At 44.0% G+C, this 26586-nt stretch overlaps 1 protein-coding gene across 3 annotated transcripts in view; it reads left to right on the top strand.

Moving 5' to 3' along the window:
- The window catches only part of TGFBI (transforming growth factor beta induced), a 168636-nt gene that overhangs the window by 133318 nt on the left and 8732 nt on the right, over window positions 1-26586 (top strand). For all 3 annotated transcript variants that reach the window (XM_077138515.1, XM_077138517.1, XM_077138516.1), the window contains 8 exons: window positions 2237-2335; window positions 17117-17181; window positions 18385-18545; window positions 18927-19091; window positions 19375-19521; window positions 21786-21927; window positions 24881-25093; window positions 25909-26046. In XM_077138515.1, coding sequence (XP_076994630.1) covers window positions 2237-2335; window positions 17117-17181; window positions 18385-18545; window positions 18927-19091; window positions 19375-19521; window positions 21786-21927; window positions 24881-25093; window positions 25909-26046 — 1130 coding nt within the window. The remainder of the gene's footprint in view (window positions 1-2236; window positions 2336-17116; window positions 17182-18384; window positions 18546-18926; window positions 19092-19374; window positions 19522-21785; window positions 21928-24880; window positions 25094-25908; window positions 26047-26586) is intronic.

A 26586-nucleotide genomic window follows, 5' to 3' on the forward strand; every position in this document is an offset into this window, starting at 1 on the left:
TGGGAGGATATATTTTAAGTGCTGAAACTGAAAAACTGCCAAGCAAGAATTCTATGTCTGTCAAAACTGTCATTCAAAAATAAGGGACAGATTTAGACTTTCCCAGATAAACAAAAGCTAAAGGAGTTTGTCACCACTAGACCAGGCTTACAAGAAATTTTAAAGGGTTACAGGTTGATAAAAAAGGACAACAGATAGAAGCTGTCTGAACAAATAAAAGATCTCTGCTAAGGGTAATGAAAGGGGTAAATATAAATGCCAGTCCTATTGTATTTTTGGTTTGTAACTCCGCTTTGTGCTTCCTTTAGGATCTAAAAGGCAAATGCATAAAATGTAATGATTAATCAGTGGACTCAGAAAGTATAAATGTTAATTAATAATTAATTATTAATTAATAATGTGTATACACATTCCCACAATAAAAAAAAAGAAAAGCAACTAAAGAGACAATGATAATTAAAGGTAATACATGAGATCCTGGATGGAATCTAACAAGGAAGGAGGAAGAGCTCAAGAAGACGTTATTGGAACATATGAAAAACTGAAATATAGATCAAAAGCTTTATATCAAGGTAAAATGTCTTGAACTTTATAACTGCACTTAAGATGGATGCATAAGTGAATATCCTTGTTCTTAGGAAATGTATATGGTAGTATTAGGTGTTTGAGAAGCATAATGATAAATAGACAGATAAATGGGAAAATAGATTGATTAATAGAATAGATACAGCATTTGTGGCAAAATGTTAAAATTGGTGGATATGGGTATCTGGGGAGATAGGTCTTTGTTGAAGTTCTCTGTATTGGGTTTGTATTATTTTTGTAATTTTGTTTTCTTTGAAAGTATTTCAAAATAACAAGTTTTTTAAATGCCATGTATATCAAATAATGTCTATTGATTACTTTTGTAACAGAGGAACATGATATTAAAGAAATACTTTACCCTTTGGATGACAGCTGAAATTCTCTGGGCCCAGAAGTTTTGTGAAAACCCAACAATTCTATTTTCTTAGGCTCTACTTTAACTTGTGATTGTACCAGATAAACTATCTGCCACAGCTCAGAGGCAGGACTCCTTCCCATGCAATCACAGTAGTCCACTCCCCCACGCCCTGCCCAGGATACCTGACAAAGGCCCCACCATCGCTAGGCTTGTGCACAGTTTGTCAGGACTTAGAACAGTGAATGAAATACAGAGAAACAAAATCCCATAGCCCTGGGACAGAAAGCTTCCCAGCAAAATCCTGGAACATTCTGGAACATTTACACTCAGCTTTTCCACAGTTCCTGAGAATTCTTTAAGCTGGATGGTTGTGGGAGCAGTATTTTCAAAAATTTCATTCCAAGCTCCTTCTCTGCTCTGACTCAGTGCCAGGCTCCATCTAGAACCTAAATGAAAGAACAAAGCAAAACATTTGCCTTCAGTGTTCTTTTGAATATAGTTGAGGAGAGGAGACAAACATCCACATCTGCTAGCGGATTCTGTTTGACACCCAGCATCAAACAAGGAGTGTGGGCAGCTGTATTCCAGGTCAGAGGAAGGAAAGAAGAGTGTCACCTGGAGCACTGGAGGAAGGCTTTCTGGGGAAGCAGGCCTTGAGTAGGGATATGTGGGACTGGGGTTAAATGGGAGAGAGTCTCCTGTGATGGTCCTGACAGCCGACAGCCAAGCCCTCGAGTTCCCAGGACAGACACTCCCAGCAGATTGTCCCTGGGAGCCAGGCAGAAGGCCTAGGGAGGCACGCTGTATCTGTATGTGGAGCTGCCTGGCAGGAGGTGGGGCCTGGCCATGGCCACTGCCTCATGACAGTGGGCCAGCAATGTGCATGTCAGGGCCTACGGAAGTTGGGGCTCATTGTGGGGTGGGAGGTCAGAAAAAGGCTGGGGTCTTCTTTTGAAGCTTTGTTTAGCAAACACAGTACTTTTACTTTGTTAGTTTTCTCAATCTGTAACATGCAACGTTAAATTTTTAAGATGCTTTACTATCATATAAAATTGTACTAATATGTAAGACAGACTTTGCCAATTCTTAATTTGAGGGGAGCTGGTGGGAATCTAGGTCAGGGGGCCAAAATGTACCCCCAAGCCACCCCCTGCCCCAGTACCACCACTGAAATGGCTGTATCTCCCCTATGTCTAGAAAGTGCTCGTGACCCAGGACAGGCGGCCTGGTGGGAACATCCGAGTGGGGCAGACATGGTGACCGTCTTGCAAACACTGTTGCTTCTATTTTCAGCCCCAACGTGTGTGCTGTGCAGAAGGTCATTGGCACCAACAAGAAGTACTTCACCAACTGTAAGCAGTGGTATCAGAGGAAAATCTGTGGCAAACCCACGTGAGTATCTGTAACCCTCCAAGACCACCGAGGAGGCCGTGCTGTGTGCTTGCCAGCGGCACGTGCCCTGGACCTGGGCTCGGTCTCTCAAAGGCCAGGCTGCCTATGGAACCAGGAAGGCACGTGTGCAGACACATCAGGGAAGTGTGTGTTTGGGAGTGGCATTTTTTTGTAAGCTGCCCAATTTTGTTTTGCATTTTGCTGAAAAAAACTTGGATATATTGAGAGCTGATTTGGGATTGCAAGAAGCATGAAACATGGCATGTATTTGTGTGTGTGTGTGCGCACACACGCTTCTTAATCCTTACTAAATGATACAAATACTTAGTGGAGAAGCCACCAGCACGTGACTGGGAAAGAAAGACCATTGGTGAGTTTATAGTAAAAAGCACCACACCTGCTCTGAGTCCTAAGGACAAACCAAAAAGGCAGAGAGAACCTGCAACTAGGCACATTATGAGACAGTCCTGAACATTAAGAACATAGACTCAGTCTGCCTGGTGCATTCCCTGTTCCTGCCACTCACCTGGACAAATCATTTCACTTTAGGAGCTCTCAATTGCCTCATCTTTAAAATGAGAATAGCAATAGGACCTATCTGATAGGGTTGTCATGAGGATTGTATGAAATAGTGCATATAGTGCTGAATATGCTGCCTGGCATATAGAAAGCAGTCAGTAAATACTAGCTGCTATTACTGTTACCCCAGAATTTGCAAATCTAGGACGCACCAACAGAACTGAGAGTGCCAACAGGGTGTGAACCAGTGTGGTTCCAGTAGGACTTGTTGGTACCTCTGTCAGCCTAGAAGAAACAGTGTTCACCCCAATTGACTGCCCGCCTGCCTGGGGCAAACACAGTTGCATGCATGTTCCTACAGAAACTTTTAGAATTCCAGAGAAATCTAATCTGTTTTGGTGTCAGCTGTCAACAGATTTCGAAGCTGATTGTCTCCTGCAGATAGGAAGATGTGTTGTGGGAAACCTCCTGAGCAATTGTGAACCTGATCTTCCGCTTGTCTGCACAATATGAGGATTAAGAGATTTCAGTGTCTCTATCTTGAACACTTTCCAATGCTGGGGATTTTCATATTTATTGCTTGTGACATTGTCTTTGAGCAGAAATTTTTTCTAACTTAATAACCAACTGAAGTGAGAGAAAACACTCTTTCCTTAAAATATGCATGGAAATAAATACCCCAGTTTGCGACCCTGATTGTGTTAGGCAATTAGCAATCCTAGTTTAATGCAAAAGACATTAGGAATCTTGGCAGTGCTGGAGAGAGACCAAAAGTTCCTTGGTGGAGGGCCATCCCAGGACAGCTTACCCCCTGCCTGTTGGAGAACCCAGCCTCAATGCTGAATGTTGAGTCATTTTGGAGGATACATCTCCCAGGTTCAATGAACAAATGTCCAACAATAACTCCTGCCATTGAGACAAATAGAGATTATGCAAGTTCTATGCTTCATATCCTCCCATGGTGCCCAAATAATTAAAATTAAAAAAAGCCAGCCCCCATAAAATTGCTCCTTGGAAGGTAGCCGAAGTACTGGTGCCAAGCAAATAATTTTCTCCTGCATATTAGAGCTCTGGATTTGAAAAAGCTGAGACTTTTAGTTAATTCAGGTTTCCCTAAAGTGGGACCCAATTATGATGGCAAGCTGGCATTGAGGTGGCATTTGCCATCTTGATTTAGGGTGCCCTATATTGAAGCATCAGTAGCTTGATAATATTCCCCAAAAACTTCCAAGCTGAAACTGTTGTCAATGATGAATTGCCATGGATCATTGACTTGTCACCTACATTCTTCTCTATCTTCAGGTCTGAACAAGGCACAAGAAATATAGCTGTGTGTTGGCAAATAGTTCCTGCTGACCATGTTTTCCCCTCTGGGAGTGGGTTGGTGTGATGGCACAGCACCCTCACACCATTGAGTACAGAGGAGAGCCCAGGGTGGAAGAAGGAAGAAAGATGGGTGGGGTGTGGGTGGGACAAGTGAGGTTTAGCATGGAGACAAGCAAAGCCCAATGCCCGATCCCAGCTGTTGACCTGATTTTATAATACCGGAAGGAAATAGTCATATCCGACACTTTCATGTGGCCATTGCTTTTGGACAGCTTCAAAAAGAGGAAGTGAGGATAGGAAAACATGAGCTGATGTAAAATTTCATGAACCAGAAGAAGAGAGACCCTTCCTGAAACATCACATGCGATATCAGGAAGGTGGAGCTGACTTGGAAAAGATCCAGAGAACTCAGATAGAGAAAGAGGAAGAGGTTGAACTCATCTCTGTTGCCCAAAGAAAGCTGAATAAGAGCACCAAAGCAAGCAGTTCATGTGGGTACTTGGGAGCTGCCACCTGATCACCACATGGCCAGAATTAAGTGGCATGGGTGGTGAGGAAGAGGAGGGGAGAGGGCTGTGCAGGTCAGAGTCAGCATCATCCTGATGAAAGTGATCTCTGCCTGCATTTATTTGTGTGATGAACAGACTAGAAAGTGGGGAATCTGGTGGTCATTGGCACATTGGCCAACATGAACAATAGGAATTTTCCTAGCAAGACCCAGAGAAGCAGCTGGAGCAGAGGTATGTTAAGATGAAAGACAGCAAACTGTCACAGTGTAGGTGGCAGAGACAGGTCATCCAGGGACCAAGATTAGAAAGAGAACTTGAACTAGAACGCAGACAAGAGACACCAAGGACAGGGAGTGAAGGCTTTGTAGGCTAGATCACACACAGATAGGCCCAGGAAGATAGGATCTTGGAGTCACTTGTCTGCTGCCACAATGCCCTGAACTCCACCTCCAGGAAGAGGAGAGGACTGGCCACACTCAGCACTGTACTCATCAGGCAAAGTTACCTTGTTAACCCCATGGCTTCAGATGGTCACTTTTCTGCATGTCCCAAAAGAGAGGAACCTAAATCTTTGGTTCTATCTTTGAGTTTAATGTCAATCTTTTTACAGGAAATACTTAGAAATGGGCCTCTCATTAGTGAATTTTATTACTTGGAAATTCACTTTCTTTGATTTCAGATCCTAAAATGCACCAAAGTGATACAATGGCTTAATCAAATGAATGGGCTTAAGGGGAGGATAACATCCTACTCTGTGATTTCAGGACCCAGTCTGATTAGTGACCATAAAATGTTTACTTACATCAACTTGAGCAATGGTTCAGGAAATTGTAACCAGGAAGGCTTGCTGCCTCTCGACAGGCTATCTTTGTGTGAGCCTTGCCGAGAAGGAGACCTATTTAATGACCAAGTTGGAGTTGACATCATGAAGATGTATCAGGAGCTCAGATATCATAATTGTGACACAGAGAGGACCAGTGCTGGAGCAAGCAGAAAGTAGGGGTGGCATATGTCCATTCCAAAAGTCTGGAGATTGTTTTATGAGCAGCCCATTATAGCAGAGCAAAAGCCATTCCAGAGTTGAGATGAGCTAGCAGGACACTCCTATTTCTATAGTAGCAAACATTTCTTTGCCCAAGGGCTGAAATATTAATACTTCCTCAGTGCTGCATTAAAGTTTAGAATTAACTTTTACCAAAGCTAGCTGTTGTAGAGATGAGCTTTTCCATTAGCTGGCAGAGATATTTCCAGTAGATCTCATTCTGTGCAGGGCACCCAGAGAAATTTGAAGTGAAGCTGAGTGAAGAAAAGCCATCCTTTTTCTTCCTTCCCCACATTCCACAATCCTGGTCCTGAGTGGAAATAGAAGAAGCTGGTGAGAAGCCAGGCTGTCTCTAGTCCATATACCAGCACCTCCTTCCTTGTTCCATATTTCCTGTGCTGTGCTCCAGGATAACTGAGATTAGACAAACAGGGACTCACAAACACCTCCGTTGGGCAGTGCTTCCTGAAGGCTCTGTCCCATCCCTGTAAATGTCTGGGAGGCTGCTTATGTGACATGGAAACTGGTTCTGTTAACTACTCACAGGACTCCATGTACCCATTGTGGTAAGGCCCTGTGGTAGGCTGAATAACAAATGTCCACAAAGATCTACTGTGTATATGCCATGAGCATGTTACCTTACTTTGCAAAAGGGATTTTGCAGTTGTGAGTGAGTTAAGGATTTGGGGATAGGGAGGTTATCCTGGATTATTTCCACGTGGGCCCAATAGAATCATAAGGGTACTTATAGGAGAAACGAAGGAGGTCAGAGTGAGAGAGGGAGATGTGACAACAAAAGCTGAAGTTGGAGTGATATGGCCATGAGCTAAGGGTTGCAAGCAGCCTCTACAAAAATTAGAAAAAGCGATGAGTGAATTTTCCCCTAGAATATCTAGAAGAAATGTAGCTGGTGATTTTAGTCCCATAAAATCAATTTCAGTCTTCTCACCTCCAGAACTGTATTAAGCCACTAAATTTGTGTTCACTTGTTATAGCAGCAATGGGAAACTAATACAGGCTATAACTATTGATGTGTTATGGGGGATTTATTTATTTCAATGTGATTTGATCAGTGGTCTCATGCAGGACATTGTTTTCAATGAAGTTATTAACCAAACTTCAATTTTAAGGTTTATACCAGGAGTTTATTAGAAGATGCTCCACAACTGAGCTTCATAAATATCAGGCATTCTACTAAGTTCTTCTCATGTGTTAGATCATTCAATTCTTATGATCACCCTATGTGATCAGTTTGATTGTTAGCCCATTTACAAAAGGGGAGACTGAGCCTCAGAGAGCCTAAGTCACCTGCTCAAAGTCATCCAGCTGCTAAGTGGGGAGATCTGCCCACTCAACTGTGCTGCCTCTCAGGGAGAATCAAGCCTAGCAGTTTATGTTAATGGTATGGGGAGATCCCCAGTGAGTGGCCCTGGAGGCCCTAGATGAACTGCCCCAGAGAGCAATCTATAGCCCTCAACACCTGTGGTTGAGGGATCCAGAGACAGGCCCTCCTCAGGGTCAGCAGAAGCTGCCCCACCCCATCTCATTTTTTATTATGAAGTTATAGGTTTATAGAAAAATCATGCATAAAATATGTAAGATATGGAGTTATCATCTACCTCCCTATTATTAACACCTTGCATTACTGTGGTACATTTTTTATAATTCACAAATGAACATTTTTATAACTGTATTATTCACTGTCCGTGTTTACAATAAGGTTCACTGTTTTGTTGCACAACCTATGTTTTGTTTTGTTTTTAATTTCTATTCAAGTAATTGTTATACAACCTAAAATTTCCTCTTCTAGCCACATGAAATATGGTTAGAAGAGGAAATTTTAGAATGAAAATATGTATTTCAGTGCTGTTAATTACATTCACAATGTTGTGCTACCATCACCACAATCTAAACAGAAACACTATTTAAGCATTCACTCCCCATTCCCTACCACTAGCTCTGTCCCAGGTAGCTATATTCTAAATTCTGACTCTGAATTGGCTTATTTCAATTATTTCGCATCAGTGAGATCATACACTATTTGTCTTTTTGTGTCTGATAATGATATCTTCAAGGTTCTTCCAGGTCATCACATGAATCGGAACTTCATTCCTTTTTACTGCTGAATAACATCCCATTGTATGTATATATACCACATTTTGTTTAGCCATTCATCTGTTGATAGATACTAGGTTCCTTCCGTCTTTTTGAAATTGTGAATAGTGCTGCTGTGAACATCAGTATGCAAATTTCTGTTCGAGTCCCTGCTTTCAATTCATTTGGGTATATACCTAGAAATAGGATTGCTGGGTCATATCGTAATTCTATACTTTGCTTTAAGACTTGTCAAACTGTCTTCCAAAGCAGCTGCATCATTTTACATTCTCACCAGCAATGAATGAGTGCTCCTATTTCTCAACATTCTCTCCAACACTTGTAATTTTTTTTTTTTAATAGTAGTCATTCTGGTGGGTGTGAAACAGTTTCATTGTGATTTTGACTTGCATTTCCCTGATGGCTAATCATGCTGAGCATCTTTTCCTGTGCTTTTTTGCCATTTGTGTATATATATATTCTTTGGAGAAATGTCTATTCAAGTCTTTTGCCCATTTTAAAATTGGGTTTATCTTTTTGTTGTTGAGTTGAAGGATTTCTTTATATATTCTGGATATTAAACCCTTACCAAATATGTGCTTTCTAAATATTTTCTCCCATTGTGTAGGTTGTCATTTTACTCTCATCATGAAGTCCTTTGAGGTATGAAAGTGTTTAATTTTAATGAGGTCGTATTTATCTATTTTTTCTTTCATTGCTTGTGCTTTGGGTGTAAAGTCTAACAAAGCATTGCCTAACAAAAAGTCCTAAAGATGCTTCCCTATGTTTTCTTCTGGGAGTTTTACAGTCCGGTTCTTATATTTAAGCTTTTATCCATCTTGAGTTAATTTTTATATATGGTATGAGATAGAGGTCCCCCTTCATTCTTTTGCAAATTGATATTCAGTTCTCCCAGCACCATTTGTTAAAGAGACTATTTTACACAATTGAGAGAAATTGGCAACCTTGTCAGAAATGAATTGGTCTTGATTTGAGGGTCTATTTCTGAACTCTCAATTTGATTACATTGGTCTGTATATCTGTCCTTGTGCCAGAATCATGCTGTTTTGATCACTGTGGCTTTGTAATAAGTCTTAAAGTCAAGAAGTGTGAGCCCTCCAGAATTGTCATTTTTCAAGATAGTTTTGGCTGTTCAGGAACTCTTCCTTTCCAAATAAATTTGATGACTGGATTTTCCATTTCTTCAAAGTCAGATGTTAGAATTTTGATTAATTTTATTGAATCGTTAAGTCATTTTGGGTAGATGTGACATCTTAACAATATTTAGTCTTCCCAACCATGAACATGGGATGTCCTCCCATTTATTTAGCTCTTCTTTGATTGCTTTTAGCAAAGTTTTGTAGATTTCCACATATAAGTCCTTTACATCCTTGGTTAAGTTTATCCCTTGATATTTAATTCCTATATTCAAATATCAAGGGATAAACTTTATTTGCTATATATATATAGCAAATACATTTACTCTCTCTCTATATATATATAAAATAAATGGAATTTTTCTTGATATATTCCTCAGATTGCTCATTACTAGTATATAGAAACACTATTGATTTTTATGAGTTTATCTTGTACTCTGACATTTTGCTAAATTTGTCTATTAGGTCTAGTAACTTTGTTGTAGCTTTTTCAGGACTTTCTTTATATAGGATCATGTCATCTGCAAATAGTGAGAGTTTCACTTCTTCCTTTCCAATTTGAATGCCTTTTATTTATTTTCTTATCTAATTGCTCTGGCTAGAACTTCCAGTACAATAATGGATAAGAGTGGTGACAGTGGGTATCCTTGTCTTGTTCTAGATTTTAGAGGGAAAGCTTTCAGTCTTTCACCATTGAGTATGATGTTAGCAGTGGGTTTTTCATATATGTCCTTTATCATGTTGAAAAAGTTTCCTTCTGTTCCTATTGTTCTAAGTGTTTTTAAACAAGAAATGATTCTGGGTTTTGTCATGTGCCTTTTCTGCATCAATGAGATGTTCATGTGGTTTTTACCCTTCATTTTGTTAATGTGGCATATTACATTAGTTTATTTTCTTATGGTTAGGCACCCTGCATACCTAGGATAAATCCCACTTGGTCATGGTGTATAATTCTTTTAATTTGGTGTTGGATCCAATCTGCCAGTATTTTGTTGAAGATTTTTGGATCTTATTCATAAGAGAAATTGGTCTATACTTTTCTTTTCTTGTAGTATTTTTATCTGGCTTAGTATTAGGGTAACATTCCATGTTAGCCTCATGGAATGAGTTAGGTGGTGTTCCCACCTCTTCAGTTTTTTAGAAGAGTTTGAGCAGGATTGATATCTATTCTTCTTGAAATGGTTAGTAGAATTTCCCTGTGAAGCCATCCTGGGCTTTTCTTCATTGGGAGGTTTTTTAATACTAATTCAATCTCTTTACTTGTAAATGGTCTGTTAAGAGTTTCTAGCTCTTCTAGATAACTTAGGTTGTTTGTGGGTTCCTAGGAATTCATCCATTTAATCTAGTTTGTCTAATTTGTTGGCATACAGTTGTTTGTGGAATCTTCTTATGATCCTTTTTCTTTCTGTGGGGTCAGTAGTAATGTCCCCTTCTCATTTCTGATTTTATTTGTGTCCTCTCTTTTTTTTTCATTGTCAGTTTAGCTAAAGGTTTATCAATTTTTTTAATCAATTGGATGATGATTCTCATTGGCCTGAGGTTTATCAATTTTATTGATCTTTTCAAAGAACTAAGTTTTAGTTTTGCTAAATTGTTCTTTTTTATTCTCTATTACATTTATTTCTATTCTAATATTTATTGTTTCTTTCCTTCTGCTTGCTTTGGGTTGACTGCTCTTCTTTTTCTAGTTCCTCCTGCTGTGCAGTTAGGTCTTTAATTTTAGCTCTTTCTTCTTTTTTAATGTAAACATTTAGGGCTATAAATTTTCTACTCAACACTACCTTTACTCCATCCTATAAGTTTTGATATGTTGTGTTCTCATTTTCATTCATCTCAAGATATTTACTGATTTCTCTTGCAATTTCTTCTTTGACCTATTGATTGTTTAAGAATGTGTTATTTAACTTCCATATATTTGTGGATTTTCCAGTTCTCTGCCTGTTATTGATTTCCAGCTTCATTCCATTGTGGCCAGAAAAGATGCTTTGTATAATTTCAGTCATTTTCAGTATACTGACACACTTTTGTGATCCAACATGTGGTCTGTCTCAGAGAAGGATCCATGTGCACTTGAGAAGAATGTATATTCTGCTGTTTGGAGTGCAATGTTTTGTATATGTCTGTTAGGTCTAGTTCGTTTATCATATTATTCAAGTTTTCTAAGCCTTATTGTTCTTCTGTCTAGATGTTCTATCTATTGAAGAGAGTGGTATATTGAAGTCTGCAACTATTCTTGTAGAGCTGTCTATTTTGCCCTTCATTTTTGCCAGTGTTTTTGGCAAAATGTATTTTGGGGCACCATGGTTAGGCACATAAATATTTATGATTCTTATTTCTTCTTGGCAGATTGACCCTTTTATTAATATATAATGTCCTTTTTGTCTCTTGTAAGAGCTTTTGACTTAAAGTCCATTTTGTCCAATATTAGTACAGCTACCCCAGCTCTCTTTTGGTTACTATTTGCATGGATTATCTTTTTTCTCAGCTCTTATGTACCTAATTCTTGCCCTGGATATATGGCACAACTTTTAAGATGAACTTTTATGTGCAATTGCTTCACCTCAAGGAGAAAGCTTCCTACACTGTGTCCTTTCTCTGGGTATCCTGAACTGTTCTGTTTGTTTTCATGCAGAATTTTCTGCCCAGTTCTATGATTTGTTTAAATTCTCTCCCACACTCAGTGCCCCTTTTCATTACACTTTTCAGTTCTGGGACCCATTCTACCTTATAGCAGTTCAGTTCCCCACCTCGCTCTACCCCCTTTTTGTTTCCATGAGGATTTCTGACTTCTGGATACTTCTCCATTAGGGTATCCCAACCCAGGAGCCAGATGGGGTCAATCCAGAAAGGTCTATTTTGCATTTAGGTTGCCCAGCAATCAGAGACTGGGTTGTGTGTGTGCACCTCTTGCCAATAGTTCTGGCAACCAACAACAATTGTTCTGTTGTTTCCTGGAGGCACTTTTGTTTCCTGGGACACTTTTATTTGTGGCACTTCTCAGCTGTTTGTGTCCCACCCCGGGTCTTACAGACTTTGGACCCTGTGTCCGGATACAAATGGGGTCCTACCTCATGGCTGTGGGTGGCCTATAGTCTGCATCCAAGGCCACTCCAGAGGCTCGAGGCCATGCTGCCTCTGTGTGGCTCTAAAGCTGCATGGGCTGTGTGAGGGGGAGGAGTCCAGACTGGCAGGTCTGGGTCATAGATCTCCTACCTGTTTTGGGTGGTGCTTGTTTTTTTCTTTTTCTTCAATTCAGTGTTTGAAGTGAAGTTTCTAACCAATCTCTATCATACTCCAGAGTTCCAAGCAAGTGGGATTTGTCCATTTACTAGTCAATTCAGAGGGGAGACTCTTCCAGAGGATATCTTACATTGCCCTGTTGATAACGTCACTGCAAGACTGTAGAAGCCCCTTTCTAGGATCAGCAGAAACCCCAGGGTGCTGCCCAACACCCCTAGTCTGATGGAGGACATGGCATGTGAGGAGACACAGTCAGCATCCAGGAGCCTCCAAAATGCTCTCACACATCACACACAAACAAATTACCCCAAAATCTTAAGAACATTTTCTGAAGACTCAGCCCTCATCACTAACCAATCTCTGGACCCTGGTGAATGGGGTAGTGGTTGGGGCCTTTGATGATGGACTGGAGGGTAAAGCAAGCCCTGGTTTTCTACCTGGAGATCCTGAAGAATCTAAGCTGCAGCATTTCCAAGGTCAGGATTACAGAAAATGAGCCACTCTAGGCAGGCAGCCTATGGGGCATGTCGAATGTCTAGACAGTGTCGGTCTGTGTTTGCTCTGGGATTCTGCTTGGAAACCCCGACACACTGAGTAATTTACCTGCTGTTACAGGAGACTGGCTCTCAGGCTCCGTTCCTGGCCCCTCCCACTTCCCAGGGTTTAGTTAATCCCCAGGCATTTACAGCCACAACGGTAGTGCGTTTGGGAGAGAGTGATTGTTTTAACTTATTATATTAACTTATTGGAAAATATAATATTAACTTATTGGAAAATGAAATACCAATACTTCCCTTTTTATTCAGTCATGAATAAAGATGTTAGAGGAGAACAGAGACAAGCTCCCTGAACCATCTCTATTCCTAGATCTTGGATTGGGACTATATTTTGCCCCCTCTAAATGCCCTTCTTTTATCAGGCACCTTCCCTCACTCTCTTCTTCTGACCTGGGAAATTATTTTTCTGACCTGGGAAATCGGAACAAGGCAATTAATATCTCACTGCCCTAATACATATGTGTTTTCTGATCTGAGGCTTTTATTGCTACACTGTGTCTGGCAAAGAAAAGCCAGAAGCCTTTAATCAGAAGAGCTTTTGTTGATGAGATTAGATTCAGAGTCCAACAGATTGGTCCTTTCTGAGCAGGGACGCCTAGGAATTGGTGGGACACAGGCAGGTGGGTCTCTATGGTTTCCATCCTTTCCTGCATTCATCCTAGCGCAATATCATCAAACCCACAACTCTGCAGTTAATCCACAGCCCAGTATTGCCTCCAGGCCCGGAGAATGGTGGACTGGGAATAGGCAGGGGTGGTGTGGGCACTGTTTTGGACATCCCAGTCTGGAAACGTTTGGTCAAGATCATCTCGATGAGCAATCTTCTCTTCTAACTTACAGCTGCTCTCTGCTTCTCTGGGGCTATGCCGACGTGTTCTGAGAAGGGATGGTTTTGTTGGGACAGTTGGGAGCAGGTAAACCACCAGCTTTGGAACCATGTCAAACCACAAGGCGTGCCACTCTCAGGCTGCAAAGGCATGACTCATACCTGAGCCCTTAGAGAGTTGCAGAAATGCCAGACTGTGAGTCGCAGGAGTGCAGAGGAGGGAGAGGTCAGCAGAGGTGAGAGGATTCGGAGAAAGGCTTCCTGGCAGAGAACCACACTCAGTTAACCAGGAAAAGGCCTTCGGCTGCGGGAGGCTTTGTGGCATGGAGGACTGAGTCTCTGCTGTGCTTAGTGTGCCTGTCAGCTATTCACATGTGAAAGCAGAGCTCAGCCCTGATCAACCTCTGTGAAACATGGGTGTAGAAAGCCCCAGGGAAATCGGCACAGGGAGTGCTGACAAGGGCTAGCCCCAACTACATTTTAGGGTCCCTGACCCCTCCATATGTCAAACTTTCCGGATCAGTCCACTTCCCCCAAATATTTTTACTGTTAAAGGTAATAGAAAGAAATAATGTACCACATCAATACTAGAGGTCAGTAATAGAAGGGGGTAAGAGATATGGGGTGTTTTGTGTTTTCTTTTCTGTGTCTGTTTATTATTTTTCTTTTTGGAGTAATGAAAAAAATGTAAAATTGAGTGTGATGATTGCACAACTAGGTGATGATACTGTGTAACATTAATTTGCTTTGGGTTGATTATATGGTACATGAATATATCACAATAAATAAACAAATTTATAGTTAAAAAGAAAGCAATAGAAATAGGATTGAAGTTGATGAGAATAGTCCTAGGTCAGCCCTTCCCCAGCTGTGATCCGAAGAAACCCCTACCCCCTTCAGAGCTCTTAAGTTTTCTGATTTCATCCTAAATATCCTTCTCTGAGACTTTACTGCTTAGATTCGTCCTTTCCTTCCCAGTCACTCAGCACGCTTTTACCCTGGTGCCATATCTCCTTCTCTGATCGCAAGAACCAGTAAGTTCAACACTTGGGGAGTCAGATTTCTTTTGTCATTGGTGAAATCCTTGTGAGGCCACCTGAGCTGTTCAGCTCTCATTGTTTGGGGGCTAGAACTAAAAAGCTGGCACCATGGAAGAAGAATCTTCGGCCAGCTTAGTGGGGTCTCCAAACCATGGAGTGTGAAGCATCCATATGTACAGGCGCCCCAGGAGATGAGAAGTACCTTGAGAGTAAGATAGATCCTCCAATTCTGTCTCTCCAACTCCATGGCAGTGAACACTGGCACTTTGAAAAAGAAACTAAGCCTTGGGCGACTTGACCTAATCCCACCTCCCAACCGCAGCCACAGAGCACTGATACTTGTCAGAGAAGGCTTGCATGTCCCCAGGTCCTATTAGGTTCAAGAATGAGAGCCCTCCCTAGGTTTAGCTGAGAGAAGCTGATGGACAGTCTCCTTCCAGGTGCCCACAGCTGTCCCATTGGGTGCTGGGATGGATTATCAGGGGAAACGTGGCTCTTCTTTGGAAGGAAACTTAAAGGTCATCCAGTTTAACTTCACCCTATTTTATAGATGAAGAGCTAGAGACCCAGAGAAAAAGTTATTTTCATGGTCACCCTGCTACCTAATGATTTATCACAAACCAAGTCTTCTGACTCTGAAGCTGTTTCCATCATACCACACTGCTTTTGAAAAGTTGTGCATCAATCAAATCTCACTTTAGTTGCAGAAGATGACTTCAGTTTCTGAGGATAAAATTGTAAGTTGGTCAAGGTCAGTCCTGAGGCCACCAGCCTAATTAGCCTTATAAGGACAGGGGTGAAAGATTAGATAAGGACAGGATAGGAAGAGGGCCAGAAAGGAGGGAAAGAAGAAGGCAGGAGGTCAGAGAGAGCAGTCCAAACAAGGATACGCAAAGCTTGTCATTCTGCAGTCATTTCTTGGAGGGCCATTTTTGGCTGAGTGGCATGTTCAGCTCCCTGACAGCCTGAGAACTCTGGCTGATCTGTGTCTGAAACACCCCCCTGGATAACAGATAAGCCAGGCTTTACTCTCATGACTGACCAAGGCTTCCCTGAGAGGACTTCAATTGAATTAACAAGAGTACAATATCCCAGCACACTAAAAGCACAACTCCAGCTCCCCAGTGCCCATAGTTCTTCTTGATTTGCCAACGTCTTTTCTGCTGATGCCATTATACATCCTGTGAGAGTCCCGCAGTGAGCAGTTCAGTGGTAAAGCGCTGCAAATGAAGTCTTGAGTTCTTCCTTGTCCCAAAGGGCATAAGTATGCATAAGAAAGGAAGCAGAAGAACATGGCTGTCACATCTAAGGCTGCCCAGGAGTAGCTGTGGTCATGCTGTGGGTACAGGGGCAGCCTTAGTTAGAACTTTGGGGATGGATTTTTAAGCAAGTCTTTCTTAGGTTTAGACTTTTAGGACACTTGCTTCCTTGCACCGTCATTCAAAATGTTCAGTCTTGTGGGCTTCCCCAGGGTATTGTGTTGGCTGAGGCTATGTTTTCAGACCTTCCACAGTGGTAAATGATTCCTCATAGTAATTTGTTCCATAATGGATTGGTCTGAGTTAGCAAAGGAAAAGGTTTTTGCTTTTCTGACCAAACAATTTCAACATTTAAAACTGTATCCTGCCAATCTTGTTTTCATCCAAATGCAAAAAATAATCTACAAACTGGCTATATTGCTTGACTCTTGGAAGGACAGTGGGATGGCTGAAGAATGGGGGTGTTTGAGGAGCTCTTTACTGTATTATACTTTGTATATTTTAATACTTGAACCATTTAAATATTTTTACAGATTCAAAATTTTTTAATTGAATGTAAAAAAAGCAAGCACCTTGATAAGAGGAGATTTGTTTTTTTTATTTTTAAAGTTTTAAAGTTTGATTGTAAAATCTAGGGAAATGTGATGATCATATATATATACTGCCCTTCTTCTTGATCATTAAATCAGAAAGCTAGAAAGGACATGAGAGATTTAATTCAATGACCGCCTCACCATACATACATGTGTCTTGCAGATGGGAAAACCGAATCCCAGAGAAGCGAAGGGACTGGCTCTGGAAGTCCCAGCTGGTTAACAGCAGACCCAGAGCTAGAACTCCTGGTTCGGGGCTCCTGCTGCTGTTCCTGCTGCCCTTCACATGCACTAGCCATTGGGTTTCCCATGAATCATTCTGGAAATCAGTTCTCTGTGCAGTAATCACACTACAGAACATGCTGCTGCAGTCCTCTGACTGTTGCCCAGGTGGTCTCTGTAGGTGATGACAACCTACAAAGTTGATGAGGAGGGACAAGTTCCTGGCCAATGAAAGGCATAAAAATGGCTTAGCAAGTAAACTAATGAGAGCAGTCTATTTCACCCAGCATCCTGTTCCTTAGCAATGGAGGCAATTCTTCCTGGAAAAGGACCAGATGAAATATGAGGAGGAATCAAAGCCCTGCCTAACACAACATGTCTGTCTGTCTGATTGCAGAATCATCAGCTATGAGTGCTGTCCTGGATATGAAAAGGTCCCAGGAGAGAAGGGTTGTCCAGCAGGTGAGTAAGCCAGGCCTTGTGTGTTATTATGGATGGAGGGGACAGGTGGAAGAGAGAAACAAACACCCATGTAAAAGACAGCAGAGTCTCCCCAAGTGCTCACTGACCTCTAAGTTCTGTTTGAGGAGCGGAGGAATGAAAGCTGGGAACAATGAGCTTCTTACCCTGACCTTTCCAGTCCAAGCTTAGCTCCTTAGCCAGCTGGTAGAACAGACTGGAATTCTGACCTGCCTGTGTTCCTTTCGTCACATGCAGGTTCCCTGGCCTTGTTATCTCTAACTGGGAGTGATTCTCATTGCATCCAGGAGGGTTGGCCTAAGAGCCCTTCAGTTTCTGACCAGCCCTGCTAGGGGAAAGGTGGGATAGGCTGGGCCTCTGGCCGGGGTCAGAGTTGGCCCACTGGAGTTCCATAGGGAGGAGAGCACCAGTCTGGGTGGGCTTAGCCAGAGTCAACAAAGGGCCCACAGCTGGGCCAAAGACAGTGTGGCACCTGTGAATTTTATCAAAGCCATCCATTTAGTTCCACACCACCAGGGATTGTGCGGAGGAGTTTTATCTTGTTTTGTTTTGCTAACTTTGAAATAGTAGCTATTTTATTGGTTAAGAAAGTGAGACTGAGACTTAAAAAGGGTGAAGGTGGCAATTTCATTGGTGCCAAGGTCATGAGGAGAGTGTGGTCGGCACATTACTGACTTAAATGGGAGGATAGGTGGGGTGAGTGGAATGGGCAAAGTAGTCTGCCTTAGAAGGGAAGCTCACCTCTGCACATCAGTGTCACACCCTCTGAAGTGAACCTTATCCTTGCTGTCTGAGGACAAGGCCCTTCTAAACTTCAAGCTACTTTTAGGAAGTGAAGTATTATTTGCAAATACACGAAATACACCAAAGATTTGTAAAGTTCTTTCATCCTCGTAGAAGCCATTAGTGAATCAGTTTCAGTAACTAGTTTATGATGAGGATAGCTATTTCTGGAACATTCCTCCCTGTATTACTAAAATGTCTAAGAAGAGAAGCTTTTCTCTGTTGTCATCCAAATGACTAAAAATGAGCAATCCATTGGTCTCAAGTACAGAGTCTGTTTTAACTTGCCTGTGACAAGGTTTTTGCTCCCTAGCAATAGGCTGTCTCCAGCAGAGAAGGGTGTGGTCTGGTTGGGATAGGATCCCAGAAGCCCATTCCTCCATCTGTCCTCTGTCCCTGCAGCCCTACCGCTCTCAAACATTTATGAGACCCTAGGAGTTGTTGGATCCACCACCACCCAGCTGTACACGGACCGCACAGAGAAGCTGAGGCCTGAGATGGAAGGACCTGGGAGCTTCACCATCTTTGCCCCCAGCAACGAAGCCTGGGCTTCTTTGCCAGCTGTGAGATGCGCTCCTTCTGCCTAGGGGCCTTTCAGAGGGGGCGGCCTTACTTCCCAGAGGAAAGTAGGGTAGGAGGGTGGACATGAAGAATGGGATCCTGTAGTAGTTCACTGATTTCCAACTGTTTCAGAAAATCATTTCCTTAACCTCTCCATTAAAGCCATGAAATTGAGCTAAAATACATCTCACCAGGTATTGTTTCCCATACCTTCTCAGTCCGCCTGTACAGACAGACCTTGGTGCTGACTAAGAAGGGATCCTTGCAGATGGAAGCTGGGTTCACTGTAACTTGAGCATGTTTCCCAGGATAGCAAGGACCCATCACAGAGCTTGAATGTGGGGTCTGCAATCACCTAACTGTCACATTGTCCTTCCTTCTAGGAAGTGCTGGACTCCCTTGTAAGCAACGTCAACATAGAGCTGCTCAACGCCCTTCGCTACCATATGGTGGACAGGCGAGTGCTGACTGATGAGCTGAAACATGGCACGACCCTCACCTCTATGTACCAGAATTCAAACATCCGAATCCACCACTATCCCAATGGGGTAGGTAGGATGATGCCCAGTTACACAGCATCATCCATTACCCACAGTCAGCTCACTCCTGGCCTCATATGTAGGGCTGGTTTGCGGGGTCTTGTCCTGCAGCAGAGATAAGCTGTAGACAACCACCTGCCTCCTTCTACCTGCTTCCCCTTGGGCTCTTCAGTTCCATATTTTGTAGGGCCCACATTCTACTATGGTGTTTGAAAACACTAACACTGTTTTTCACCCCATGGGGCTTGGGGACTGTGCCTTAACTGTTCATACTTGCTTCCTCTCTGGGCAGATCGTAACTGTCAATTGTGCTCGACTGCTGAAAGCTGACCACCACGCCACCAACGGTGTGGTACACCTCATTGACAAGGTCATCTCTACCATCTCCAACAACATCCAGCAGATCATCGAGATTGAAGACACCTTCGAGACCCTTCGGGTGAGGAATGGCCCGGGCAGAGGCCCAGGCTAGGGACACTGCTTCCCAGAGGACCCTGGAGGGAAGAGTGGAGGATGGCTTTTGTGGGGAGGCAGGGGGCAAGTTTCCCTAAATGTCCATGAGCATGAAGAACTCAGTGGGGCTACAAGGAAATATCTTCATCATCTCCTGTGAAATCCCCTTTGCCTGCCTTCTTCTTTGTTAAACTTTCCCTTTTCTTGGCTCCCCTGGAAAGTCTAGTGGTTTGTGGTTGCAGCAGGATGGGTCCTTTCTTGCAGAGTTCTTTGAATCTTGAACTGCCTGGACCTGTTCCATCGGTTTTAGAGATGGGAGGGCCTCTTTTCCCCAGAACAAGGACTGAGTAAAGACCTGCCAGGTTGCATGATGCTTCTAGTCCCCACTTCCCCACTCCAGTCATATCCCTTTTTCTTTGGCCCCCAGGTCAGCAGAGAAGCCACCAGTGTCGACACCGGAGTCTGGATTTGATTTCTGACTTAGCTCTGATTACTCTGATTCCTTCCTCCCTGCCCAGCAGGCATTTTTCTTACAACTGGAGTGTGGCAAGAGGGTGTTCCTCTTGGCAACAGCTGCTCAGGAGGAAGTGAACACAGCTTCCCTGTCAGGGTTTTTGCCTGATGCAAGGAGAACTTCCTGACCACAAACAATATCACGTGGGACTAGGGTGGTTCCTCCCTTGGAGATCTCCAACACAGAAAGGCAAACACCCATGGACCAGGCTGGCATTGATGTGGCCCTTGGGGAGTGGGGGGCCGCACTTAGGTGGGGACCCTGGATCTCTAAGCTCTTCCTCCCTCCTTTGCATTTCTTTGGGGTCATCCAAAGGTCAGGGGTCTGCAAGAGAGTGATGTTCCTAAGAACTTGGCAGCACATATTTTTAATTAAATATGTGCCCCATTAAGTAAATTTCTCTTACTGTTTAAGTATGGCAAATATTCCTTCCTTCCTTCCTTCTTTCCTTCCTTCCTTCTTTCCTTCCTTCCTTCCTTCTTTCCTTCCTTCCTTCTTTCCTTCCTTCCTTCCTTCCTTCCTTCCTTCCTTCCTTCCTTCCTTCCTTCCTTCCTTCCTCCCTTCCTCCCTTCCTCCCTTCCTCCCTTCCTCCCTTCCTCCCTTCCTCCCTTCCTCCCTTCCTTCCTTCCTTTCTTCTTTTCTTCTTTCCCTTTGACCCTCCCAAACTCCCAACTTTCCTTCTTCCAAAACATACTTTTTAAGAACCTACTACTTCCTAGTTGTTGTTCAACATGCTGGGGTATAGAGGTGAATAAGACAGACAAATGTCTGCCTTCATGAAGCTTGTATTCTATCTGGGAAGACAGACAATAAACAAATAAATGAGGTAGCCACAGCTGTGATAAGTGCTGTGAAGTGGTAAGCAAGGTGGTAGGCCAATTGGGAGCAGGAGGTCAGGGAAAGACCCATTGGGGAGACAACATTTGAGCTGAGGAAGGAAGAATGAGAATGAGTCAGTTATGCAAAATGCTGGGACAGCAGCATACCCAGTGGAGGAGGGAGCAAGGGTAAGGCTCAGAGCCTTTCTCAGGAATGGCAAGGAGGCCAGTCTAGCCAGAGTGAAGAGCACTAGTGACCAAAAGTAGGAGGTAAGGTCAGAGTTGCTGGCAGGGGCCAGATCCCACAGGGCCTTGCAGACCAGGTGGGGAGTCAGTCCCCATTCGATGACCAGCAGGAAGCCATCTGTGCTTTTGAAAGCTCGTTCTGAGTGCTGTGTGGAGAGGAGGCCATGCAGATGGGATCCGTATGCTCATGGAACTCACAAAAATAATTATTACCAATACCTATTTCATTACGTGAGAAGGGAGCAAGCTGTGAAAGCATGTATAACAGGCCCATTCCTGTATGTGGGGGACAGTGGGAGGGGCATGGGGAGGTGTGTGTCAAACTGACTCCCAAGATAAATGATATTTTAGTCAAGGCCCAAAGAATGAGTAGGAGTTTGAGAAGCAAAGAAAAGGGAGAAGGGCAGAGGGAACAGCAAGGTAAAGGCCTGGAGGGGAAATGAAGAAGCCCATTAAGTAAATGAAAGATGGCCAGTGTGGCTGGAGCTCAAACCATGCAAGGCTCCCCTGGTGGGGTGGTAAGAGATGAGCATGGATTCTGCTTGTCTTTCCATCTTGGGCTTCTATAAACCCTTGAGCCTTCTGAGGAAGACTGTGTGCGTGTGTGTGAAGCACTAGTCTGCAGAGAACCCCAGGACCTTCATGGGGCACTTTCTCTCCCCCTCCCTATAGGCTGCCGTCGCCGCATCAGGGCTCAACACCCTCTTAGAAGGTGACGGCCAGTACACGCTCTTGGCCCCAACCAATGAGGCCTTTGGGAAGATCCCTGCTAAGACCCTGAACCGGATCCTTGGTGACCCAGAGGCCCTAAGAGGTGAGTGCCCCTCAGCAACTGCAGCTGCCTGATTGGAGCAGCCAGACTGAGCCTGAGGCCTGTACCAGACTGGGATAGATGCACCACTAGCCATAAGGTGACCCAGAATGTCCACCACAGAGGTGGCCTGCAGACCATCTCATCCCATGGCTCCCAGCCAGCCATGTCTCTGCAGAGGCCAAACAGGGTCCCATCCTGACTCTGAAGGGTGATTACAAAACCCAGCAGCCTTTGCCTAGAGACACAGCTGGGCTGAGAAGAAAGGAAGGGCTGGAGGTCTTGGTCAGACACAGAAAGAGTTAAAGACTTGAATGGCTGAAGTCAGAGCATGGCTGTCAGGTGGAGCAGCAGCTTGGAGGTATGGGACAGGGCAGCATGTCCTGACATCACTGATATGGAATCATCATGCCAACCCTTTAACTCTTCCTGTGTCTAGCCAGAAAACCTCATGGATAAGACAAAACAAACTGTCAAAAACAGTAATAATCACCTCTCAACTCTCCAGTGCTGGTTACATTCTCCCCTCTTCAGTGAGCTATTAAGAAAAGGGCCCCCTTTGACTCTAGGAGCTCTGAGTGGGGTTGGCTCTGCTTCTGGAGAGGGGATAGCAGTAAGCTGCTGCCTGATGAGCCCCGAGTTTCTGGAACAGGGAGGAGGTCCCAGGTTCACTCTGTACCCCAACTGTACTTATTCCTCCCAAATATAATCCAGGGATGACCTCGTTTCTTTTGAACCTATTTAAGTCCACCTTTGCGATATGCTATAAACCATGTCTAAAGCATTTCAAGACACCCTGTAAATTTAAAATGTCCTCCTTCCACCCACGCAGGGATGAGAAGGGGTATTTCTGAGGACATGGGTGCAATCTGCTTATGCATCTAGCAGACAGTTGTAGGCAGTCTCTGTGTGCCTTGCCTGTGCTGGGTAGTAAGCCACAGAAGCTTGCACCATACAAAAAGAGAAATTTTAGGTCATATATATGTTACTATAATACAAATTAAAAGAAAAAACCTAGGACTACACAACACAATGAACCCTATTGTAAGCGGGGGACTTTAGTTACAAGCACAATTATAAAAATGTTCTTTTATGAGTTATAACAAATGTGCCATGCTTTTTGCATTAGCAAAGTGTTAAATAATAATAGGGTGGTATATGGGAACTCTGGATTTTATATATCTTATGCATGTTGGTTCTATGAACCTACAGATTGTCTAAAAAAATATTAATTAAAAAAATGTTTATACTTCACAGTCTTTGCCTTCAAGGAAATTAAAGTCTAGTGAGGATTATAGGCTCAGACAGGTCACTGGAATATGATCTGGTGAACACATCATAGGGGACTGAGGGTAGGGGTTGGGGGACACACAGCCTAGGGTCCCCCAAGGGCCCCTGGACAGGATGAGACCTAGGTAGGTCTCAACATACTTTGCTTTACATTTAGTGCTATGTTCCCCCTTAAAAAAATGTTTTGTACAGAGCACATTATTATCTTCATAGATACCAGAATTCCTTATTATAAAGTGAGGCCAACAACCATAGCAAAAACCTAATTCATTCCTTCTGCAAATCTGTCTTTTCCTACTCAGTAACGATTTTAGTCAAAGTAAGGACCCTCTGTCTGATGCTATTAAAAGCTGCAGGACTTGAAGGCAGAGTTTTGAGTCCACTGGAAGAGCTGCTTTGTCTTACTAGCAATTTGGCAGGCAGGCGAGAAGCATCCCTGGCTTCCAGCCCTGGCCCCGCTTGCCCTCCAAGTGGTCCTGCTCGGCCACCACTGTCCCACCCCAGGCTTCAGTTTCCTTCCCCCAGAGGCTGAACCCCCAGGCCTAGATATCCTCCATGGCCTTGCCAACCTCTGCCTTCCCCTCTGGCTGAATCTGGCCAGCACCGGCTTTCCAGGCCATTGAGTCTTCTGCAGGAACCCATGACTCTGCAACCTCAGAACTTCCTCCTCAGTGTGGCAGCTGTTTTGGTTCCCACACCCAGGGACTGTTGGGAACTCACTCTCTGATGAGAATGCAAAGCAAAGGGCCTTGGGGAGCTTCGGGAGTAATAGTGAGGGAAACTGCTCTGCCTGAGGGCAGGGAACAAGGATGCATCCTCCTTGCTGGTCCTTGCCACTTCCTCAATCCAGCATCTTTGGGGCCCCCTGAGGTACAAAGCTATGACTGGGTTAGGAGCCATCTTATGGGCCCCCAACCCCTGCCCAGCCCCCTAAAATAACACTTGGACAAGTAAAGAAATGACGCTAGTATGTGATGGCAGAGACCAAAAGCCATGTCTTATTGATCACCAATCCCAGCCCTTAAGACAGCTTATGGAAATGAGTAGATTCTCGGGTAAAATGCATGAAAGCCCAGACAAGTAAAAGTATACAAATAATTTAAACTATCATTTGCTGCAGTTTTAATCTTTTCCTACCACATTTTACATTTTTTCTAAAGGTCAGTATATAAAAAAAAGGTCCCATGGTGGGCTTGAGTTTCCCCTTATTCCTAGCTTTTAGTATTAAGATAATTCATCCTGAAGTACAGGTACTAAGAAGCTAATCGCTGACATTTCTTGAGCATGTACTCTGTTGTCAGGCATGATGCTGGGTGTTTTACATTCAGAATTTCATTCATCCTTACAAGAGTCCTAGGAAGTGAATGCTATTATTATCTCCACTTGACCAATGAGGAAGTTGAGACTGACAAGCAATTAAACCACTTGCCCGAGGTCCCACGGCTGGTAGGTGGCGGAGTTGGAATTCAAACTCAGGCCCTCTGATGCCCAAGCCCGAGCTAGTTGAAGAGGGCAGGAAGGGACAGCAGGTCTGGGTGTCGTGGTGCCCCAGCCCCTTCTGAAGGTCAGCATTAGAGTTCACACAGTGAAGGGGAGGCCGTGAGCTGGACCTAGAGATCAGCCCATAGAAGGCACTGACTTGACCTGTGTCCTGTGTGGCCCCCAGACCTGCTGAACAACCACATCCTGAAGTCGGCCATGTGCGCAGAGGCCATCATGGCAGGGCTGTCCCTGGAGACTCTGGAGGGCACCACCCTGGAGGTGGGCTGCAGCGGGGACATGCTCACCATCAACGGGAAGGCCATCATCTCCAATAAAGACATTCTGGCCACCAACGGTGTGATCCACTTCATCGATGAGCTGCTCATCCCAGACTCAGGTAACCCAGGTCTCTGGGCGCCTGGCTCCTCCCAGGCCTGCAGTCCCCTCTGCCCCGGGGAGATCAGGGATATTTGAGGCCACTCCCCTGCCTGGACCCGGCTCACAGCCTCTTGGGAGAGAAGGCCTCTGCTCCCAGAGGGTTGTGGCCAGATTGTGGAGAATCTTGAGCCTCAGGCATGGAGTTTAGAAACTGTCTTGGGGCAGTGGGGAACCATTGAAGGTGTCTAGGGAGGGAGTGACATGATCACAGGAGCCTTTCAGAAGACCTGCCTGGTTGGACACAGAGGGCCATTTCTCAACACTGTGCCAGTCGTCCCATGATCCCAGGGTCACTGCCCCAGGGAGAAATGGGTGAGTGAACTTTGGCCTGTGTTTCAATCAGCATACTAGCCCCATTCTGGGATTCCAGGGAGGTCTACTGACAAGAGTAAAGAAATTGCACAGAAAAAAAAAAAAGCTCCTTTCTATGGAAACAGTCACTGGCATTATCTACTCTTCAGAAGACATAACATGGAGAATGCCACCTTCCTCCTCAGCACTGGACAGTGCCCTGACCCAGCTGTCCCCAAGGTGTGGGTCACAGACTGACCTCTCCTTCTCTCTCCTCTGCTGCACTGAGCCTCTCTTCACTTCTCTGGGCAGTTAAGTTTACTGAGTGACTGTTCCTCTTGATGACACAAGCCTGCCGTGCCTCTGCAGCCTTTGGAGAGGTATTTCAGCAGGAGGTGAAATTCCTATGCTATGTATCATCCTCTGAGATGATGAACAAAAACAGCATTTTTATCTTTTGAACCACTTTCTCCTTCTTTGTAGCCAAGACGCTATTTGAGTTGGCTGCCGAGAGTGACGTTTCCACAGCCATTGACCTTTTTAGACAAGCTGGCCTCAGCTCTCATCTGTCCGGAAGTGAGAAGTTGACTCTCCTGGCCCCTCTGAATTCTGTATTCAAAGGTAACACGGGGAACGCTTCCCTGTTAGTCTCTGAGGACAGCTGCCCCACCCACTGGCACCTCCACAAACCTCTCCCCCATTTACAGCACCCCATGGAACGTTAGAACTTCCACCTCAGCTCAGCTGAAAGCAGATGTTACTTCACCAGAGAGGCTCTGTTGTTTCATTTGGCAGAAAAGAGAAAACATTTGGGGAATGGTTCCTCAGAATTCAAGACTTTGCATCTGTCAGGAGAGTAGAGCATTCCCTTTTCTTAGATTTGCAGGGTCGATTGCCAGTGTGACGGAGAGGAGGTCAGAGTGAGCATACAGCTGGGCTTCAGCTCGGGGAGGCAGAGAAGGTGGCCAAACTATGTCCATGCCTTCCCTTCCCTTACAGCAAAACTCCAAACGGCCTCCATTATTGGGGACTTTTTAAAATTTTTTCCCAGAAAGATGCCAGATGTTAAGGAATCTTGGCAGCCTCCCTTGATTTCTCATCTCCATCTCCAAACTCAAGGAGGGACAGGCTTCCCCTGTATTTGTCTCCCAGCTCATTGTC

The sequence above is a fragment of the Tamandua tetradactyla genome, chromosome 20 (genome assembly GCF_023851605.1).
Source record: "Tamandua tetradactyla isolate mTamTet1 chromosome 20, mTamTet1.pri, whole genome shotgun sequence".
Lineage (NCBI taxonomy): Eukaryota > Metazoa > Chordata > Mammalia > Pilosa > Myrmecophagidae > Tamandua > Tamandua tetradactyla.